The 22,236-nt window shown below is 41.8% G+C and overlaps 1 protein-coding gene across 15 annotated transcripts in view; it reads left to right on the top strand.

The window, feature by feature from the left end:
- clasp2 (cytoplasmic linker associated protein 2) overlaps positions 1-22,236 on the top strand; it is a 557,389-nt gene that overhangs the window by 436,691 nt on the left and 98,462 nt on the right. For 14 of the 15 annotated variants that reach the window (XM_041189359.1, XM_041189360.1, XM_041189362.1 and 11 more), the window contains 2 exons: positions 1,974-2,117; positions 15,301-15,444. In XM_041189359.1, the coding sequence (XP_041045293.1) occupies positions 1,974-2,117; positions 15,301-15,444 (288 nt within the window). The remainder of the gene's footprint in view (positions 1-1,973; positions 2,118-15,300; positions 15,445-22,236) is intronic. The other variant, XM_041189361.1, reaches the window with a different exon arrangement.

The raw sequence follows: 22,236 nt of genomic DNA on the forward strand, positions 1-22,236 counted from the left end.
GCCCTCCAGACTCCATTGACTTCAGATCCCATGAAGTTTGATGGCATCCTGGGCAAGGAAACCTCCTGCTGATTATCACCTACCACCCCCATTCAGCTGATAAATCAGTACTCCTCTGTTGAACACCAATTGGAAGAAGCACTAAGGATGGCAAGAGCACTGAATGTACTTTGAGGGGAGTGACTTCAATAGCTATCACCAAGATGGCCCAGGAGTACCACTACTGGCCAAGCTGGCTGAGTCCTGAAGGACATAGCTGCTCGACTGGGCCTGTGGTCAGTTCACGCTGTTTAATTGACTACCCTCGATGGTGCTGGCAAACCACTTCCTGTTTGTTTTCCTTGAAATGCTGCACCTCTCAAGTTGAAGAACCAAGTCACTGGAAATCTTTCTTCCTTTCTTACTCTCCCTCACTCCCCAGCAAAATAGTGAATTCTTCTGCCTCAATGAATCTTTTGAAGAGGGATGCTGTTGTTACACTTTCAACACTTCAAACTAGCTGAATAGGCCAGATTATAACCACAATTAGAGGTTTTAATTTCAACAACTGAATCTGTTGACAATCAACAGATTTTTATTGCATATGGCTACCAAACTATATAGATTAATAGCAGGTAATGGATTTGAGATAATGGATTAGCCATGATCTTGTTGAATGGTGGATCAGGCTCAGGGGGCTGAATAGCCTATTTCTATTTCTGTGCATGAAACTGGAAATTTATTATAACTATTACTCAACAAAATTTGCTTTTGCAAGAGTACAGACATGAATAAGTGAAGGCAAATTCATCGCTGCCTCATGAGAGCAGAGGTTTTATGAAAGCAGAGAGTGAAGGTAGAGGAATGTTTCTGTGACTGGATGTCTGTTTCCAATGGGGTTCTGCAGGGCACAGTACTGGGCCCTTGCTGTTTGTGGTGTACATAAATGATTTGGACTTAAATGTAGGGGGGATGTTCAAGAAGTTCATGGATGACATCAAAATTGGTAGGGTGGTAAATAGTGAGGAGGATAGCCGTAAACTGCAGAAGGATATCAATGGATTCGTCAGGTGGGCGTAGCATTGGCAAATGGAATTCGATCGGAAAAGTGTGGGGTAATGCACTTTGGGAGGGCTAACAAGACAAGGGATTACACTATGAATGGTAGGACACTGTAAAGTACTGAAGGTCAGAGAGACCTTGGTGTGCATATCCACGGATCTCTGAAGGTAGCTGGGAGGTAGATAAGACGGTTAAGAAGGCACGTGGGATACTTGCCTTTATTGCCGATGCATAGAATACAAGAGCAGGGATGTTATGCTGGAACTGCATAAAACACTGGGTAAGGCCACAACTGGAGTACTGTGTGCAGCTCTGGTCACATAGGAAGGATGTGATTACACTGGAGAAGGTGCAGAGGAGATTTACCAGCATGCTGCCTAGGTTGGAGCGTCTGAGCTATGAGGAAAGATTGGATAGGCTGGTGTTGTTTTCCTTGGAGCAGCGAAGAGGGGAGAAGGCTAAGAGGGGAGTTGGGGAGAAATTTTTTCACCCGGGGGTGATGGGAGTCTGAAACTCTCTGCCTGAAAGGGTGGTTGAGTCAGAAACTCTTGTAACATTTAAGAAGTATTTAGATATTCACTTGTGTTTCCATAGCCTCCAGGGCTATGGGCCAAGTGCTAGAAAATGGGATGAGCTTTTTCTTTTTTTGACCAGCGCAGACACAATGGGCCGATTGGCCTCCTTCTGTGCTGTAAACACCTGAGTCTGAATCTAAAGTGGATAAAGTAGAAAGGGAGAACTAACAATGATAAATAAAGTGAAAGGACATCTTGGTTTTGCTCCTATAACTAACTTTGAGTTCCCCTTCATAGTTCCTGAATTCATGTTTATATGTAATAGTACAGTAACATGTTCTTGGTTTCAATTTTGCTTTCCTCTTGGACATGAAGCCATAATTTACACAATGCCATCTGCTTATGTCTGAACTACAGGTGAAAGTTGCTATTTTGAAGTACATTGAGACGTTGACTCTACAGATGGACCCTGCAGATTTTGTAAATTCTAGTGAAACACGTCTGGCAGTATCACGGATCATTACCTGGACAACTGAGCCAAAAAGCTCTGATGTGAGAAAGGTACTATTTTGGCTGGTTTTTCACATGTGATTTTGGCTTTGTACTACACAGTAGATTGAATAATTGAAAGAAACTGTATTCCATTATTTGTTATCCTGCCACGATTGTCAAAGCAGATAAAAATTGCGTATGAGAAATCAGTTAGTTTATTCATGAACTGGAATATCAGATGACAAAACAATGATCGAACAATTGAGACTTCTATCTCTTTAAAATAGTTGGAGAAATCAAACCAAGACAAAATCTTTTACTTTGCATAATCTTTAAGTGCCAAAGAATGTGGTAATAAGGTAACAGCGAATCAAGTGCTGTAAGATTAATAACCTGCTAAAGGGATACTAACATAATATAAAAATTAGAAGCAGAAGTAGACTATGTGGCCCCTCAAGCCTGCTCTCCATTTCAATAACATCATAGCTGATCTTTGACCTCAACTCCACTTTCCACCCAATCCCCATATCATTTGATTCCTTAAGTGTCCAAAAATCTATTAGTCTCAGATTTGAATATACTCAACAACTGAATATCCACAGCCCTGTGGGTAAAGAATTCCAAAGTTTCACAATCCCCATGGGTGAATAAATCTTTCCTCATGTCAGTCCTAAATAGCCATGCCCTTATCCTGAGACTAGGCACTCCAACTTTAGACTCCAGCATGGAAAGCTGCATCTCAGCATCAACCCTGTCAAGCTGTCTCAGAATCTTATGTGTTTCAATGCAATCACCTTTCATTCTTCTAAGCTCCAAAGAGCAAACACCCATTTGATTCATCTTATCCTCATAGGCAATCCTCATCCCAGGAATCAATCTAGTGAACCTTGCTTGCAGCACCTCTCAAGCAAGGACATCCTTCCTTAAGATGCTGTGATCCCCATAGAGACCAATAACTTTCAAAAAAGAAATCTTAACTTCCAGTTGATCGCTGAAAGATTTCACGTTTTACATTTTATTGTAATAAACAGACTAAAAGCACTAATGACTAAACGCTATTTTTGTAGGCAACTTGTACTTTAAACTGCAGAGCAGAATTTTCCAGTTTTACTTTTAACACAACCCCTAAACCCACTTCACAGTATACTTTATACTGTCCCTTAAGTAATCATTTGATTTTCCAGGACCCTGTCCAAAGTGATTCTAATCCCTCAAGGGTTTACTTCCATTACTTTCCCAGCCTGGTAACTTTTAAGCACAGAACTATCTTTACAGTGAGGGTTTTTCCTTGCAATTCTCCTTCTAGCGTAAACTAGGTGTATCTTGTAGCCACACTCGAAATCCTTATCTTTTCGTTGGAGCACAAGCTCCCACCCGCATTCCTGTGTGGTGAACTATAAAGACTTTCGGCCTCTAGTTATTCCCTCTCTCCCTGATCCTGGCAGAGTGACTTGTATGAGAGTTTCCGGAATATCTTTAGGAAACCCTTCCCCTCTCAAAACCTGCCTCCACAACAACATGAATCACATGAGCTTTGTATCCAGATTGAAATGCTAATTTGCTATCACTGAGTCTCCAACTCTCTTTTATCTCAGAAGTAAGTGGACAGTTTAAAGCACGAATGTTTACAACCTTACATTTTCAACACCTTCCTAGGGCTTCCAGTCTAACTACTGTCACCATAGATGCTGCTGCCATTGTCTCCAAGTGTGAATACCATCGACTACCTTCCCAGCAAAACAACCCAGTCCTCACTTTAATTTTTAACAGCTACGTCACCTTAGCATCTTATCAGGGGGACTTCAGAACAGGCCATATGGCTCCCTTCATTTTTCTCTAAATTAAAGACAGTTACCAAGATATGACAATCTCATAAACCTCATATTTATGACACCTCTCCTGTGAGAGGTGAAAAATCATTACTGAAGTGGTGAATTTTCAAAAGCTCTATCCGCAATATAACAACTTATAACATTCTACACATTTTAACAATGAACTTACTTTATACAGTGCAGGCAATGTTCTTCCCCATGCTGTCATATTTTGCCATTAAACAGTCCACCTTGGGAGCATCACACAGTTTAACCTATATCAAGTAAACACATGTAACAGTTAAGTGTTCAAGTCCACTTTTTGTGTATGTTTCAAGTCCTTTCTCGTTTAGATGGGAACTTGTTTTAGTGCTAGTATGTGTCGTAATGAATCTCCTTTGTCCTGTTGCATGAATTTCAGTGTTTCCATGTCTGAGGTTAAAAATTTTCCCAATCAATTCAGCCTTGGGAATTTTGTCACATCTGCTAATTGCAGGTAATCCCTGTGATTTTTTAATTCCATTTGGCATAAGCTGTAAATCAAAACAAAATCCTATGGATTTTGCCTGCCAATGAACTTGCCTGCCATCCTGGGAAATGGCAGCACTTAATCTTCAACAAGGTCATTTTCTCGTATGAAATTGACATCATTAATAGGCAATTTGGTCATAACTCCTCTACATGTGGCTTCAATTTGTCATTTTGTTTTTCTTTAGAATCGATCTGTGAATCACTTGGTCCAGGTTCTAACACTTGATCTCCATTTCCTTTTGGTCTTTAAATTGTTTTTATTATCCAGGTCAAGGAGAAAAATCTCAGCCAGCCGAATCATCTTGTTCCTGTTGAATTGCAAGATTACAATTCTCTTTTGCTGCTTTAATAACCGCAGGTCACATCGATGATCAGTCAAAAAATCCTGAAACCTTTTTTTTTGCCAGTTCACAGTTTGCTTTAAGTTCCTTTCCCCAATTAGCACAAATTTTGTTCAACTCCTCTCTCACAAGAGCAATGGCTTCATCTTTCTGAAGTTTTAATTTACACTCCAAACTTTAATAACATCCTCGTAATTCCACAGTATCAGTTCTTGCTCCAGCCAAGTTATTGTGTTTGAAAGCACTGTCTCCCTTTGTTTGTCATTAGCCTGGAATGCTGCTGCTGTATTTTACTTTGACACCTGTGGCAAAGGTTCTGCAGGCAAGTTTAATTCAGACAGTGTCAATTTATTTCCAGTTGCTTTTAACTGTTTGTTGTCAGTCTGAGGTTTAAACTCTTTAATCTCAGAAGCTTTTGACTCTTTGGAAACATCTTTAGTTGAAGCAGTACTTTCTACAACAGGATTACAATTGTCCCTGTTTCCTTGGGTACACTGTCAGTTTCAATGAACTTGCCTGCCATCCTGGGAAATGGCAGCACTTAATCTTCAACGAGGTCATTTTCTCGTATGAAATTGACATCATTAATAGGCAATTTGGACACCGCTCCAACAAGACCTATTGACTCAAGACAAAAACAGAATTACCTGGAAAAACTCAGCAGGTCTGGCAGCATCGGCGGAGAAGAAAAGAGTTGACGTTACGAGTCCTCATGACCCTTCGACAGACCAGTTCTGTCGAAGGGTCATGAGGACTCGAAACGTCAACTCTTTTCTTCTCTGCCGATGCTGCCAGACCTGCTGAGTTTTTCCAGGTAATTCTGTTTTTGTTTTGTATTTCCAGCATCCGCAGTTTTTTGTTTTTTGTTTTTATCCCTATTGACTGAAGCACAGTTTAAATTCACTCAACACAATGAAAGAGGTAAAGAATTTTCATCAATGCCCTGTAACAATATATTTGTATTTAGTGAACTCTCTGCAAAGCAATTCACGTCTTTTGCTAACATCAGGATTTGAGCTGACCCGTATCCCTAAAAATGACTATCTTTTTGGCGCCTTTATCAGACAAAAATGGAGTTTCTTCATCCTGAAAAATAACACTCCCATAATCTTGTATATTCTGATTTACACCCACTGTAAATACATTAAGTGGTATCAGTTTGTCACAAGCTTCACTTATTGGTGCAGCAGTTTCTGGAGAAACACTGAACATGCCCACAAAAGCTACAGGCTTAACTTAACTTCCAGCAGTCTGTTGCCCCATTTTATGGCAATAATAACACGTTGGTTTCTTCGAATCATACTTATTCTCCCTATTGTCCTTTTTACTAGTCTTAAGAAGCATCTGTCTTTTCATTTCCCCTCATGGTAATTAGTGTTCTGTTCACTATCCACTTCTATTATCTCTCCAGGTTTTCTGTGGGTTTGCAGGCAAAAGTTTGTTACCGTCTATGTTTTTGTGGGATAATTCATATCAACAATAATTACAGAATCTCAGTGCAGAAGAGGCCCTTCAGCCCATCAAGTCTGCACCGACACGTGAGAAACACCTGACCTACCTAATCCCATTTACCAGCACTTGGCCCATAGCCTTGAATGTTATGACATTCCAAGTGCTCATCCAGGTACTTTTTAAAGGAAGTGAGGCAACCCGCCTCCACCACCCTCCCAGGCAGTGCATTCCAGACCATCACCACCCTCTGGGTAAAAAAGTTTTTACTCACATCCCCTCTATACCTCCTGCCCCTCACCTTGAACTTATGCCCCCTTGTGGCTGACCCTTCAACTAAGGGGAACAGCTGCTCCCTATCCACCCTGTCCATGCCCCTCATAATCTTGTACACCTCGATCAGGTCACCCCTCAGTCTTCTCTGCTCGAACGAAAACAACCCAAGTCTATCCAACCTCTCTTCATAACTTAAATGTTTCATCCCAGGCAACGTCCTGGTGGATCTGCCTTCTTTAAATTAAAAACCTTACAGCCTTCTGGGTGGGACCTGATTCCTAAAGGAATGTCGCCTTTAAGGTCTTCCATTAACAGTATCTCCCTAAAGTTTTCACAAACCATTGGTCAAACACCAGGGGCAAAATTTTTAGCTCGGCTGATGGGCGCGTGCCCGACCCACTTGAGCATGAAATGACGCACGTTGACGTCTGTTAAGGCCATTAAATTATCAATTAAGTTAAATTTTTCACTGCCCGTCCAACCTTACGGGCGAGATGAGGTTTCCTAAAGCAAATAAAAATAAAATAAAATAAAAATTAAAACATGTCACTGCTCACGTGACCGAGGACATATTTTATTACCTTTTTAATTTCCTTTTTTTTTATATAACACTTCATCTCCCTGAGGCAGCTGGGTGATTATCAGGGAGATTATCAACAGCGCATGTGCACGAATTTCACCCTTGGCCTCCTCTCCCTGTCTGCACAGGGAGCGCTGAGCGCTATCGCTTGCATTTCATGCTGGGTGGACCTTAGTTGGCTTGCCAGCATGAAATTACCTTCTGGCCCCTATCACGGGCAGTGGTTGGCTTCCCGCCCGCCCCCGCCGAGCCCGCCCAACAAGGGCAAGATTCTGCCCCAATTCCTTTTCTCCAGCAAATTCCACAAATGTCTAATTACGTCTCTTCCTCAGGTTTCTAAACTTTTGCCTACAGGTTTTTGGAACTAAACACAGCAGTCTTAACCGTATCATAATCTGCAGACTGTTTATCTGAGAGGGTTGAATAAACCACCAATGCTTTCCCTACTAAAACACCTCATAACAGAATTGTTCAAATTTCTCTTGACCAATGTAACTTTGTAGAAATGATTTAAAACATGACAAAATTCATTTCAGCTATTTCCTCACTGAATTTAGGCATTAGGTCAATATTCCTTGCCAAATCAAAGCCAGGAGTTAAATCTGACCCATCATCAAATCTGTCTGCTACTCCCTGTACACGTCATTGCAGATGCTTTGTTTCTTTACTACAATCATTATCACTCCCTTTGTCTTTTGTACCATGACATCTTTGTCATTTAATTTCTCCTGCCCTCTACCCTATCCCAGACCTTCCCTTTGAACTTCCTTCCTTCTTCCCACTTTCAATGACATAAAAACCATCACATTTCTACCTTCCTTCAGTTTTGAATAAGAGCCATATTCAACTCAAAACATTAACTCTGTTTCTCTCCCCACAAGTGCTGCCAGACCCCTTGAGTATTTCCAGCACTTTGTTTTTATTTCAGATTTCCAGCATTTGCAGTATTTAGCTTTTATTTTAATACGCACACAGGATGTAGTGTGGTTCGGGACTTCAATATCCGTCAGCAAGAGTGACTTAAAAAAAAACCTCTTTCACCCCGTAATATCATTCTGTGGAATCTGTGCTGCATCCCTTCAAGGCTAGTATATCCTTTCTTGGGTACAGTACCCAGAGCTTAACACTGTATTCCAGAAGGGGTATAACTAGAGCTTTATATAACTGTAACATAACTTCTTCAATTTCTATTCAAGCCCCCTTGAGATAAAAGCCAACATCACATTAGTTTTTTAAATTATTTATTTGTACTTGTCCACAAGCTTTTAGTGATTTTTGTACAGGGTGCCTAAATCTCTGATCCTCGACAGTTCGTAACTTCCCAGCATCAAAAAATTATTCTGATCTATTTTTCTTGGGTGACACATTTTCTGCTCAATGGATTGCAGAAAACTCTTCCCCCAAATGGCAATTTTATTTTCAAATTAATTCACTGGCTGTGGGCCTGAATGACGTGGCCAGAATTTATTGTCCACCCTTAAGTGTTCTTGAGTTTGGTAGACAATTTCAGAGGGCAGTTAAGAGTCAGCCACGTTACTGTGGGCCTGGAATCACATTTAAGCCAGGCCGGATTAGGATGGCAGATTTTCTTCCTGACAGGACATTAGTGAACCAAATGGTTTTTAGAACAATCCTGTAGTTTCATAGTCATCATTCCTGATAAAAATTCAGTTCATTCCGTATTTTAATTTAATTGAACTAACTAAATTTAAATTCCCCAGCTGCCGTGGTGTGATTTGAACTCCTGGTTTATTAGTCCAAGCCTCTGGATTACTAGTCCAGTAACATAATCACTTTGCTAGTGTAGCCTCCATGCTGGGTCAATTAAAATGCTCAAGATCTAGGTTGATAGAATTTTGTTAATTAAGGGTATTTAGGGAAATGGATCAATGATGGGTAACTGGAGTTGAGATGCAGATCAGCCATAAGATAAGATAGAATGGCAGAACATGTCCAGAGATTGAATGGCCTACTCTTGTTTCTATGATGGGTCTAACAGTTCTCAAAAAGTCCACTCTCTGCTTTTTTTTAACATTCATTTCATGGGATGGGGGCTTTGCTGGCTGGGCCAGCATTTATTGCCCATCCCTAATTGCCCTTAAGAAGGTGGTGGTGAGCTGCCTTCTTGAACCGCTGCAGTCATTGTGGTTTGGTACACACACATTGCTGTTAGGAAGAGAGTCCTAGGATTTTGACCCAGGAGCAGTGAAGGAACGGCAATATATTTCCAAGTCAGGATGGTGAGTGACTTGGAGGGGAACTTTCAGGTGCTGGTGTTCCCACCTATCTGCTGCCCTTGTCCTTCTAGATGGTAGTGGTCATGGGTTTAGAAGGAGCTGTCGAGGGAGCCTTGGTGAATTTCTGCAGTGCATCTTGTCAAGGATATACATTGCTGCTACTGTGCACCAATGGTGCCAGGAGTGAATGTCTGTGGATGTGGTGCCAATCAAGCGGGCTGCTTTGTCCTGGACAGTGTCAAGTTTCTTGAGTGTTGTTGGAGCTGCGCTCATCCAGGTAAGTCCATCACACTCCTGACTTGTGCCTTGTAGATGGTGGACAGGCTTTGAGGATTTAGGAGGTGAGTTACTCGTCGCATGACTCCTAGCCTCTGACATACACTTGTAGCCACAGTATTTATATGGTCAGTGGTAATCCCCAGAATGTTGATGGTGGGGGATTCAGTGATGGCAATGCCATTGAACAAGGGGCAATGCTTGGATTATCTCTTGTTGGAGATGGTCATTGCCTGACACTTGTGTAGCACTTGATTAGTTGCTACTCATCAGCTCAAACCTGGATATTGTCCAGGTGTTGCTCCATTTGGACATGGACCGCTTCAGTATCTAAGGAGTCGTGAATGGTGCTGAGCATTGTGCAATCATCAGCAAACATCCCCACTTCTGACTTTATGATGGAAGGAAGATCATTGATGAAGCAGTTGAAGATGGTTGGGTATAGGACGTTACCCTGAGGAACTCCTGCAATGATGTCCTGGAGCTGAGATGACTGACCTCCAAAAATCACAACCATCTCCCTTTGTGTTAGGTATGATTCCAACAGCGGAGAGTTTCCCCCCGATTCCAGTTTTTCTAGGGCTCCTTGATGCCACTTTTGGTCAAATGTGGTTATGTTGCAACAGACAAATGCTACTTTTGAGCTTTTCTTCAATCTCTTGGGTAGATACCTTTCCTATGTGCACATCCTTGTATCTTCTCATATCCAGGACTCTCAAGTTAGGGATTTACAAGGTATCAATATTGTTGACCCTACATTCAATTAACAACGTTCAGCTCACAGAGCCTTTGAAATTGATCAATTGTTTCAGATCCTATAGCAGTGAGATCTCCCTGTTCATATGGTTGTCTAGATATATAGCAAGGTAGCCCACAGGCTTTCCATTTGATAGATGTGGCTCTTGAGAAAACCATCCAGGTATGCAGTGTTTTTTTCCCATCCGTCGTTTACACTGTATTAGCACATATACACCTTCCCGGCAATAAAACAAATGGTTTGTACATTAACACCAGTGTGAGTACATATCTATGGTGTATAAAATATTTTCTCAAATAGACAGTTTCATTGTTTGTTCAATTAAGCCTATCACCTTTTATTTAAGGTTCATGTGGTAGCTGTTAGCAGGAATTTGGATGTTGGCTGCAGCTTTTATCCAGCATATTAAGTAAAGAATTTCACATCTCCATCTCCAAGAAATGCAGTAAATGGCAGGATTACATGGATGGGCATATAATTTGTATGAGTTTAACTAGATCTGAGGTTTATCCAAAATTTATGTCAGGGAATATTTTCTTTAAACCTTTATTCATCATTTGGTACTTATGCACTTGAGGGAAGATTCATTGTCTCCATTCTGCAAATTAGGCCCAGGAGCATCTGACAATCTTACAGCTCTTTGGCTTATTCAAACATATTGAGGGACAGTTTCCATGTAAGTTCTCCCAATCTACTAACGTGACTTCGGCATAAGATTTGTGAAAACCAATCGTCCTTTAATTAGCAATAATCACTTTTGGGGATCTCATTTTTCCACTTAAATTTCAGCAGATCCATAGAAATCCCACAGAAATTTGAGGTGATTTGTCTAAATCCACTACAGAGCTGCATTAGCCTAAAAATTTTTTTTAAACTGTTCATTTTTATTTGATCATGGGATGTGGGCATCACTGGCAAGGCCAGTGTTTAATGCTCATTCCAAATTGTGCTTGAGATGGTGGTGGTGAACTGCCTTCTTAAGCTGTTGTAATCTTTGAGGTGTAGTACACCCACATTGCTGCTAGAAAAGAAGTTCCAGGATTTTGACTCAGCAATGGTGAAGGAAAGGCGATATAATTGCAAGTCAGGATGGTGAGTGACTTGGAGGGGAACTGCAAGTGGCGGCATTCCCATGTGCCTGCTACCCTTGTTCTTTATAGGTAGTAGAGACCATGGATTTTGGAGATTCTGTTAAAGGAATATTGGTGAGTTGCTGCAGTGCATGTTGCAGATGGCACCAACAGCAACAGATGCTGCTACTATGCCAATGTGGAAGAAGTGAATGTTTAAGGTTATGTATAGTGTGCTGATCAAGCAGGCTGCTTTTTCCTGGATGGTATTGAACTTCTTGCGTGTTGTGGAAGCTGCATTCATCTGGATAAGTGGGGAGCATTCCATCACAGTCTGACTTGTGCTTTTTGGTGGCGGATAGACTGTGGAGTTGGGAGAATCTCACCACAAGATTCCCAATCACTGACCTCTTGTAGCCACAGTAGTTATGCGGCTGATCGATTAAGTTTCTGGTCAATGGGAACCTTAAGATTGTTGATGCACGGGGATTCAACAATGCTAATGCTGTCAGATGTCGCAAGGGAGATGGTTAGATTCTATCTTGTTTAGCTGGTCATTGCCTGGCACTAATGGTACTTGCCACTTATTAGTCCATGCCTGAAAGTTGTCCAGGTCTTGCTGCACACAGGCATTATTTGAGGAGTTACAAATGGATTTGAAAGACTGCATAATGATCAGCGAGCGTCCACACTTCTGACATTGCGTTGGAGGGAAGGTCGTTGATGAAGCAGCTGAAGATGTTTGGGCTGAAGACACGGCTTTGAAGAACTCCTGCAGTAGTGTCCTGGGCCTGAGATGATTGGTCTCCAACAGCTACTATCTTCCTTTGTGTTAGCAATGACTCCAACCATTGGAGGGGTCCCCCTGATTCCCATTGACTTCAATTTTGCTATAGCCCCTTGATGCCACACTCAGTTAAATGCTGCCTTGATGTCAAGGGCAGTCTCTCTTGCCGCACTTCTGGAATTCCACTCTTTTGTCCATGTTTGCACTAAAGATGTAATGAGGCCTGGAGCCAAGTAGTCCTGACAGAACCCAAACTGAGCATCAGCGAACAGGTTTTTGCTGAATAAGAGCTGTTTGATGGTTCTACTGACAACAACTGTCACCACTTCACTTATGTTTGAGAGTAACTTGATGGGATAGTAATTGACCGGATTGGATTTATCCTACACTTTGTGGACAGGACATAACTGGGCAAGTTTCCACATTACCAGGTAGATACCAGTGTTATATCTGTACTTGAACTACTTGGCTAGGGGGGGTGACTTGTCTGGAGCACAAACCTTCAGCATTACAGCCGGGATGCTGTCTAGACCCATAATCATTGGTGTGTCCACATGGAGTGAAGCAAATTGGCTGAAGACTGGTGTCTGTAATGCTTGGGGACTGCAGGATGAGGCTGAGATGGATCCTCCTCTTGGCACTTCTAGCCAAAGATGGTGGCAAATGCTTCAGCCCCGTCTTTTGCACTGAAATGCTGAGCTGGGTGGGATGTTCATGGATCTGCCGCCTCCTGATAGTTGTTTAATTGTCCACCACCATTCACGACTTGATGTGGCAAGACTCCAGAGCTTTTATCTGATCAGTTTGTTTTAGGATTGGATAGCAAGCTGCTCCTACTGTTCAGTGTGTTTGTAGTCCTGTATTGTAGCTTCACCATTGTACCTCATTTTATAGGTGTGCTCAGTGCTGCTCCCGGTGTGCTCTCCTTCACTACTCATTGAACCTTAGCGTGATAGTAGAGTGATAGATATGCCAGGATATGAGGTTGTAATTTGTGTGGAGTACAATTCTGCTGCTCCTGATGGCATCTCAGGCATGCCCAGTTTTGAACTCCTTGTTCTGTTCTGAATTTATCACATTTAGCACTTTGGTAGTGCCACACAACAAAGTGGCGGGTGTCCTCAATGTGAAGACGGCACTTCTCCACATGGAGTCCAGAATCAATGTTGAGAACTCCCAGGGACACACCCTCCTGACTGTATACTACTATGCCACCACCTCTGGTGAGTCTGAGTCTCTCTCTCTTGCTGGTAGGGTAGGATATACCCAGGGATGGTGATAAGGGTGGCTGGGGCAATTGCTGTGAAGTATGATTTGGTAAGGATGAGTATATCAGGTTGTTGCTTCACTCATCTCTGAGACAGCTTTTCCAATTTTGTTGCAAACCCCCAGATTTTGCCAGGTGGACTTACCAGAATCAATTGGACTTTCTGTGCCTTTGCCATATCTGATGCCTAGGCTAATGCTCTGTTTTATTCTTATTTGCTCTTTCTGTAGTGATTTTAATACAACTGAGTGGCTTGCTAGATCAATAAGGGTCAACCACATTGTTGTGGGTCTGGAGTCGCATGTGGGCCAGACCAGGTAATAAGAGCAAATTTCCTTTTGTAAAGGACATTAGTGAGCCAGATAGGTTTTTTAACAACAGCCTGGTAGTTTCATGATCACCATTACTGAAACTAGTTTTTTTGTTCCCAATTTAGTTAATGGGGTTTATATTCCTCAGCTCTTGTGGTGGAATTTAAACTCAAGTTTCCAAAGCGTTACTCCAGAGCTGAGGATTATAAATCCAGTAACATTACCACTACGTTGCCATTCCCTCGGAATTATATAATGTATTTCATGACCTCACAAGCTTCCAAGGCGTATTATGGTCTACATAGTGCATTTGAAGTGGAGTTACTGTTGTAATACAGGCAACACAGCAGCCAATTTGCACACACAAAGGATCCACGACCAGCAGTGGACTAAAGGACCAGATAGTCTTTGTTTAGTAATGATGTTTGAGGGATAATTGTTAGCCAGAACAACAAGAGATCTCCTGGCAACCGAAAGCTCAGTGTCACACTTATGGACTGAACAAAGGTGTTCTGCAGAGCAAGCACCCACTCTGCTCTTGGTCACCCCAATTTGGAGGAGACTACATCATGAGCAGCGAATGCAGAATACTAAGTTGAAAACACAAATAAATCACTGTTTAACATGGTCACCTGTCATTTTAATTCTCGCTCTACACCCACTCTGACATTTCTTCCACTCCCATTTTTCCCTGCTTGGCTTAGAAACTGTTGCATCTGTAAGCACTCCCAGTTCTAACAAAGGGCCATTGCCCTGAAACTTGGGCAGGATTTTCCACACCTACCCACTGCCGGGATCTTCCGGTCCCGCCGCAAATCTTATGGCGGGGCACCGCCTCGCCCGCGGAGGGTCCCACCCATGACGTGGCCAGAAAATCCCGGTCTTTAACTCTATTTCTCTTTCCACAGATGCAGCCAGAACTGCTCAGTGTATCAGTATTTTCTGTTTTTATTTTAAATCAGGAGATTGTTCAATCATCACCAAAATAAACTATAAGCATTGTATAGGCTACTGAGAGAATTTCGTTTGTACTTTGAAATAGTTCCTTGATAGGGCTTCAGTTCACTCTCTCATTCAGAAGACAGTGATGGTGCAGTAGTACTTTAATGCTGCGTTGCATTGTGTCAGCCAATAGTGAGAACAGATATTTTAGAAAATATTGAGGATCTAGAAAACTTTATAAATGTCCTTCGCCCATCATTCTTATGTCTACATTTAGGTGAAATTTTAACATTTCCAATTTAGTGAGCAATAATATGCATCTGTAGTTTACAGAGACGCTGCTGCAAATGGCAAATCAAGAGTGTTATTCCAATTGAAATTGGTAAAAATTTAATTAAAATTGACTAAAATGTGAAAAAGATTGATGCCATTGTACCGAAAGTTTGATGACTTATGTCAGTTAAGGACTACTCCTTTAAGTAAAAAGATATTTAAATAATTGATAGTGATAGATTTATGTGAAACTGGAGAAACGCTGCACAGATTATTTTATGGAAGTTTTAGGTATGATGATGGGTGGAACTAATTTTTCTTCTCATTTGCTTTTCTTGTTTTAGGCAGCTCAAGCTGTTTTGATATGCCTATTCCAACTCAACACTCCAGAGTTCAGCATGCTGCTTGGAGCTCTACCCAAAACGTTCCAGGATGGAGCCACCAAACTTCTTCAAACCCATCTTCGTAGCTTAGCCAGCACCACCCAGGTAATTTATATCGTAACAATTACAAAAATTGATAATTCAGTCAGTTACTGAGCATTGAACACTAGAGCACCAGGACAGTCATGAACTACAAGAACAAAACTTGAAGAATCTAGCTCATGCTATTTTCTTAACTGCAAATTTAAGCACACTTCTTTTCAACTGACTTGTGTATATACCAGACTATTTGTTAAACTTTGTTTTAATTAAAGCAGGTTGTTAATGTAGTTCAGTTATCTCATTTGAGCTAGACTTGCCAAGTGACCAATTTTTGGCATCAGCACATGTAAAGCACTTAACTGTTCTAGGAAATATTATATCTTTACCCTCTAGTATTTTGTAACAAAAGCTGACTTGTGGCCTTTGATTGTACATTGAGATATTCTAGTAGCCAGCAGAACATCTTTAACTTTGCTTTATTGAATTGGTTTTCATTTTTCTTCCTGTAAACTATTGAGCTCAGCACACCCATCTTGCAAAATTAAGACAATCACTTCTTGCAGTATATTTCTAGTTACACTTTGATGGGGAGGCCAGTAGATGCACAAACATCATGACCATATTATTATATTTCATAATCCATTTGTTTCTGACTGAGGAAAATTTTAGAAGACGTACAGACTCAGTTATTTGTTATATTATATAGGTATTGTTTCATTACATACTTCGAATATTACAAAACTTTCAGCAAGCTCTGATGGAATCCATCTTGTTGTTTCAAAACTGAGAAATGTTGTAAACAGTGAGGAGAATAGTAATAGACTCCAGGAGGACATGAACATAGACTGGTGAGTTAGGCAGACACATGGCAGATGAAATTTAAAATAGAAGTGTGAAATGATTCATTTTTATCGGAAGAATGAGGAAAGGCAATATAAATTGAATGGTACAATTTTAAAGGGAATGCAGGAACCAAGAGACCTTGGAAGTGGACATAACTCTTTAGAGATGACAGGACGAAAAGGCTGTTCTCGAAATAATGAAACCCTTAACTTTATAAGTAGAGGAATAAAGTACAAAAGCAAAGAAGTTATGTTGAATCTTTATAAAACAATGGCTGGAATATTGTGACCAATTCTGGGCACTACAGTTTAAAAAAGATGTAAAGGCTTTAGGGAGGATGCAGAAGAAATGTAGCAGAATAGTACCAGGGATAAAAGACTTCAGTTAGGTGGTGAGACTAGAAATACTGGGATTGTTCTCCTTAGATGGATTAAGTTTAGGGGGACTTTGATCGAAGTGTTCGAGATCATGAAGGGCTTTGATAGAGAAAATAAAGAGAAACTTATTCCAGTGGAATATGGTTTGGCTGCCAGAAGATACAGGTTTAAGGTAATTGGAAAAAGAACCAGAGGCATCATGAGGGAAGAAAAATATTATATTGTAAGTTGTTAATATCTGGAAGGCGCTTCCTGAAAGAGTGGTGGAAGCAGATTCAGTAATAAATTTTCCAAAGGGAATTGGGCAAATAGTTGGAAGGGGAAAAATCTGCAGGGCTATGGGGAGAGAGCAATAGAGTGATTGATTTTCCAAAGAGCCACTACAACTAACTGGACGAGAGCCAACCTCAATGAGGCAAGAAAGGAGATAGGCCAGATAGACTGGAACAAAAGATTGGCGGGAAAAACTGTAGCTGAACAATAGACTACCTTCAAAAAGTAATTGGTTCAGTCACAGTCAAGGTATATTCCATCGAATGGGAAAGGGTAGGGCAAATAAGTCCAAAGCTTCCTGGATGAAAAAGGAGATGCCAGTCTTCAGCCCATCTGAGTCACGCTAAATGATACCAAGCAACTGCTAAAGGCATAGACATGGCAAAGCCTATGGCCCCTGACAACATGCCAGTTGTAATGTTGAACTACCAGAACTAGTCGCGCCTCTAGCCAAACTGTTCTGGTACAGCTTTAGCACTGGCACCTGCCCAACAACGTGCAAAATTGTCCAGGTATTTCCTGTCCACAAAAAGCAAGACAAATTCAATCTAGCCAATTACCACCCCATCAACCTACAATCAATCATCAGCAAATTGATGGAGGGTGTCATTCACAGTGCTGTCAAGCAACACTTTGTCAGCAACAACCTCCTCACTAATGCTCACTTTGGATTTTGCCAGAGGCACTTGGCTCCAGGCCTCATGACTGCCTTGGTCAAATCCTGGACAAAAGAACTGAATTCCAGAGGTGAAGTGTGAATGACTGCCCTTGACATCAAGGCAGCATTTGACTGAGATAAAAACAAAAAAACTGCGGATGCAGGAAATCCAAAACAAAAACAGAATTACCTGGAAAAACTCAGCAGGTCTGGCAGCATCGGCGGAGAAGAAAAGAGTTGACATTTCGAGTCCTCATGACCCTTCGACAAAACTTGAAGTTCTGTCGAAGGGTCATGAGGACTCGAAACGTCAACTCTTTTCTTTTCTGCCGATGCTGCCAGACCTGCTGAGATTTTCCAGGTAATTCTGTTTTTGTTCATCATTTGACTGAGTTTGGCGTCTAGGAGCCCTAGGAAAATTGAACTTAATAGGAATCAGGGGAAAATCATTTCAATGGTCGCACTCATACCCAGCACAAACGAAGATAGTTGTGATTTTTGGAGGCCAAAATCTCAGGCCCAGGATATTGTTGCAGGAGCTCCTCAACATTGTGTCCTTGGCCCAGCTATCTTTAGTTGCTTCATCAATGATATTTATGCCATGATAAGGTCAGAAGCGGGGATATTCACTGATGATTGCAGAGTGTTCAGTACTATTGCGACTCCTCCGATACTGAAGCAGTCCATGTCCACTAGGGCAATATTCAGGCTTGGGCTGATAAATGGCAAGTAACATTCGTGCCACAAGTGTCAGGCAATGCCTATTTTGAGCGAGAGAGAATCTAACCGTCTTCCTTTGATATTCCGAGGTTTTGCTATTGTTGAGTCCCCCACCAGAAACAACTGGATCAGCCATATAAATACTGTAGCTACAAGAGCAGATCAGGCTGGGAATTCTGTGGTGAGTAGCCCATCTCCTGACTACCCAAGGCCTGTACATCACCTACAAGGCACCAGTCAGGGGTGTGATGGAACACCTGCACTTCCCTGGATGGGTGTAGCTCCAACAACTCTCGTGAAGCTGAGCATTATCCAGCACAAAGCAGTCTGCTTGATTGGCACCCATCCACCATCTTAAACATTCACTCCCTCCAACACCAGTGCATAGTGGCAGCAGTGTGTACCATCTACAAGATGCACCACAGCAACGTGCCAGCATCTTCAAAATCTCTACCACCTAGAATGAAAGAGCAGTATACACATAGCAACACCACCACCTACAAGTTCCCCTCAAGCCATACGTCATCCTGATTTGGAATAGTATCGCCTTTCCTTTATTGTTGCAGGATCAAAAACCTGTAACTCCCTAACAGCACTTTATGTGTACCCACATTATATGAATTGCAGTGGTTCAGGAAGGTGACTCACCAACCTTCTCAAGGGCAATTTGGCATGTGCAACAAATGTTGGCCTTGGCAGCGATGCTCATATCCCATGGATGAATAAAAAAAGGGCTACTAGCATCTGATTTTCAGGTTTATTTTTTTGAACAAGGATACAATACGGGTGCCACCACTTCCATATCTAAGGAGGACTGAAAGATTGTGGCGAGGCCTTGGCAGCAATGCTCACATCCCATGAACCAATAAAATAAGGGCTACTAGCATCTCATTTTCAGGTTTATCCATCCCTTTTTTTTTGAACAAGGGTATAATACGGGTGGTACCATTTCCATATCTAAGGAGGACTGAAAGATTGTGGCCAGAGTTTTCCTAATTTCCACTCTTCATTCCCTTAGCAACCTAGGATGCATCCCATCTGGTGACTTTTCTACTTTGAGCACTGCCAACCTTTGGGGTACCTCCACTTCATCTATTTTTACCAAATCCAATTTCCCTATTTATCTCTATTACTTCTCTTACTGTGACGTTGGCAACAACGTTTTAGTGATCACAAATGCAAAGTGATTGTTTAGTTGCTCAGCTATGTCATTGATCTCCACAAGAAGAGCTTTTTTTCTTGGTCCCAAATCAGCCATACCCTTCCTTCGACTTCCTTTTACTGTTTATATAAGATTTCTGGATTTATGGAATTGCAGAATGGTTACAGCACAGAAGGAGTATCTGTGCTGGCTCTCTGCAACAGCAACTTCCCTTGTCCCACTCCCTGCATTTTCCAAACAAGGAAATGCAGTTGAGGCCACAATCTTATTGAATGGTGAAACAGGCTCAAGGTGTCATATGGGCTACTCCTGCTCCTATTTCTTATGTCCCGTGTAGACATGTAATTTTTTTCTCTTCAGATAACTGTCCAATTCTCTTCTGAAAGCCGCCTGAACCTGCCACCCCCACACTTTCAGGTAGTGCATTCCAAATTGTGACCACTTGCTGTGTAAAAAAATTGTTTTTCCTCGTTGCCTTTGCTTCTTTTGTCAATCACCTTAAAACAGTCTCCCCTGGTTCTCAATCCTTCTACAAACTGGAACAGTTTCTTCCTATCTACTCTGTTCAGACCCCTCATGAGTTTGAACATATCTATCGTTTTGATCTTCTCTTTTCCAAGGAGAACAACCCCAGATCTCCAACATATCCACATAATTAAAATTCCTCATCTCTGGAACCATTTTTGCAAATCTTTTCTGCACCTTCTCTAATATATTCACATCCTTGTGCTGCCCAGAACTTTTTTTCTTAATTCGTTCATGGGACGTGGGCGTCGCTGGCTAGGCCAGCATTTTTATAGCCCATTCCTAATTGTCCTTGAGAGGTAGTGGTGAGCTGCCTTCTTGAAGCGCTGGAGGCCATGTGGTGTAGGTACACCCACCGTGCTATTAGGGAGGGAGTTCTAGGATTTTGATGCAGCAACAATGAAGGAATGATGGTATAGTTCCAAGTCAGGATGGTGTGTAGCTGGAGGGGAACTTGCAGGTGGTGGTGTTTTCATGCACATGCTATCCTTGCCCTTTTAGGTGGTAGAAATTGCAGATTTGGAAGGTGCTGTCGAAGGAGTCAAGTGGGCGTTGTCCTGGATGATGTCGAGCTTCTTGAGTGTTGCTGGAGCTGCATTCATCCAGGCATCCATCACACTCCTGACTTGTGCCTTGAAGATGGTGGACAGGCTTTTGGGAGTCAGGAGATGAGTTACTCTGCGCAAAATTCCCAGCCTCTGACCAGATCTTGTAGCCACTCTTTTCGTATGGGTTCAGTTTCTGGTCAATGGTAACCTCTAGGATGTTGATAGTTGCAGATTCAGTGATGGTAAAGCCTTTTAATGTCAAGGATGGGTGGGTTCTCTCTTGTTGGAGATAGTCATCACCTGGCACTTGTGCGGTGCAACGTTACTTGCCACTTCTCAGCCCAGGCCTGAATGTTGTCCCGGTCTTTCTGCGTATGGGCATGGACTGCTTCAGCATCTGAGGAGTCGCAAATGGTGCTAAACTTGGTGCAATCTTCAGCGAACATCCCCACTACTGACCTTATGATGGAAGGAAGGTCAATAATGTAGCAGCTAAAAGTGGTTGGGCCTAGGACACTATTTTGAGGAACTCCTGCAATAATGTCCTGAGACTGAGATGATTGACCTCCAACAACCATAACCATCTTTCTTTGTGCTCCAACAACCAGTGGACCGTTTTCCTCCTAATTCCCATTGACTCCAGTTTTGCTAGTGTTTCTTGATCCCATGCTCCAAATGCTGCCTTGATGTCAAGGGAAGTCACTCTCACCTCACATCTCGAGTTCAGCTCTTTTGTTCATGTTTGGAATAAGGATGTAATGAGGTCAGGAGCTGAGTGGAACTGGCAGCTCGGCCACCACTGGACACAATACTCCAGCTGTGGCCGAACCCCACTTCTATACAGGTTTATCATAACTTCCTTGCTTTTGTGCTCCATACCCCTACTTTATAAAGCCCAGGAACCTTTATGCTTTATTAACTGCTCTCTCTACCTGCCCTGTCACCTTCAATGGTTAGTGCTCCTATGCTCCTGCATCCCCTTTAGAATTGGACCCTTTTTTTCATGTTGCCTATCCTCATTCTTCCTACCAATCACTTCACATTTCTGCATTAAATTTCATCTGCCACTTGTCCACCTGTTCCACCAGTTTGTCAATGTCCTCTTGAAGTTTGTCACTATCCTCCTTGCAGATCACAATACTTCCAAGTTTACTGTCATCTGCAAATTTTGAAGTTGTCCCCTATGCTAATTTATTCTTATACATTCTTGTTTCCCTATTATTTCCCTTTTCAGTTCTCCTCTATACTATTTGTATTCAACTTGGTTCACTCCTGAATTATCCATCTGGCATTTATCATAAACCTGTTTTTTCCTATTTCAGTTTAGTTTCTATCTTCAGTCATCAGGGTGCTCTCATTTTGGCTCCTTCCTTTCACCTTCTTTGGAATCTGTCTTGTTTGTACCAAAACTATCTTTTCTTTGAAGGCCTCCCATTGTTCAATTGCCATTTTGCCGGCCAATCTTTGATTCTGGTCTGTCAGAGTGAAACCCTTTTCAACTCACTGAAATTATCTCTCCTCCAGTTGAGTACTTTCACTTTTAATTTTTCCTTGACTTTTTCCATAACCGCAATAAACCTAATATTTTGATCACTGTTCCCCAAGTGCACTCACACTGAAATATGCTTCACTTACCCCACTTCATTCGTCCGAACTAGATCCAGCACAGCTTCCTTCCCTGATGAGCAAAAATTGTTTGCTCTTAACATTCCCATATTTTGTCTAATTTAGAATAATCGATGTCCTCTT

The sequence above is a fragment of the Carcharodon carcharias genome, chromosome 6 (genome assembly GCF_017639515.1).
Source record: "Carcharodon carcharias isolate sCarCar2 chromosome 6, sCarCar2.pri, whole genome shotgun sequence".
NCBI classification, from domain to species: Eukaryota; Metazoa; Chordata; class Chondrichthyes; order Lamniformes; family Lamnidae; genus Carcharodon; species Carcharodon carcharias.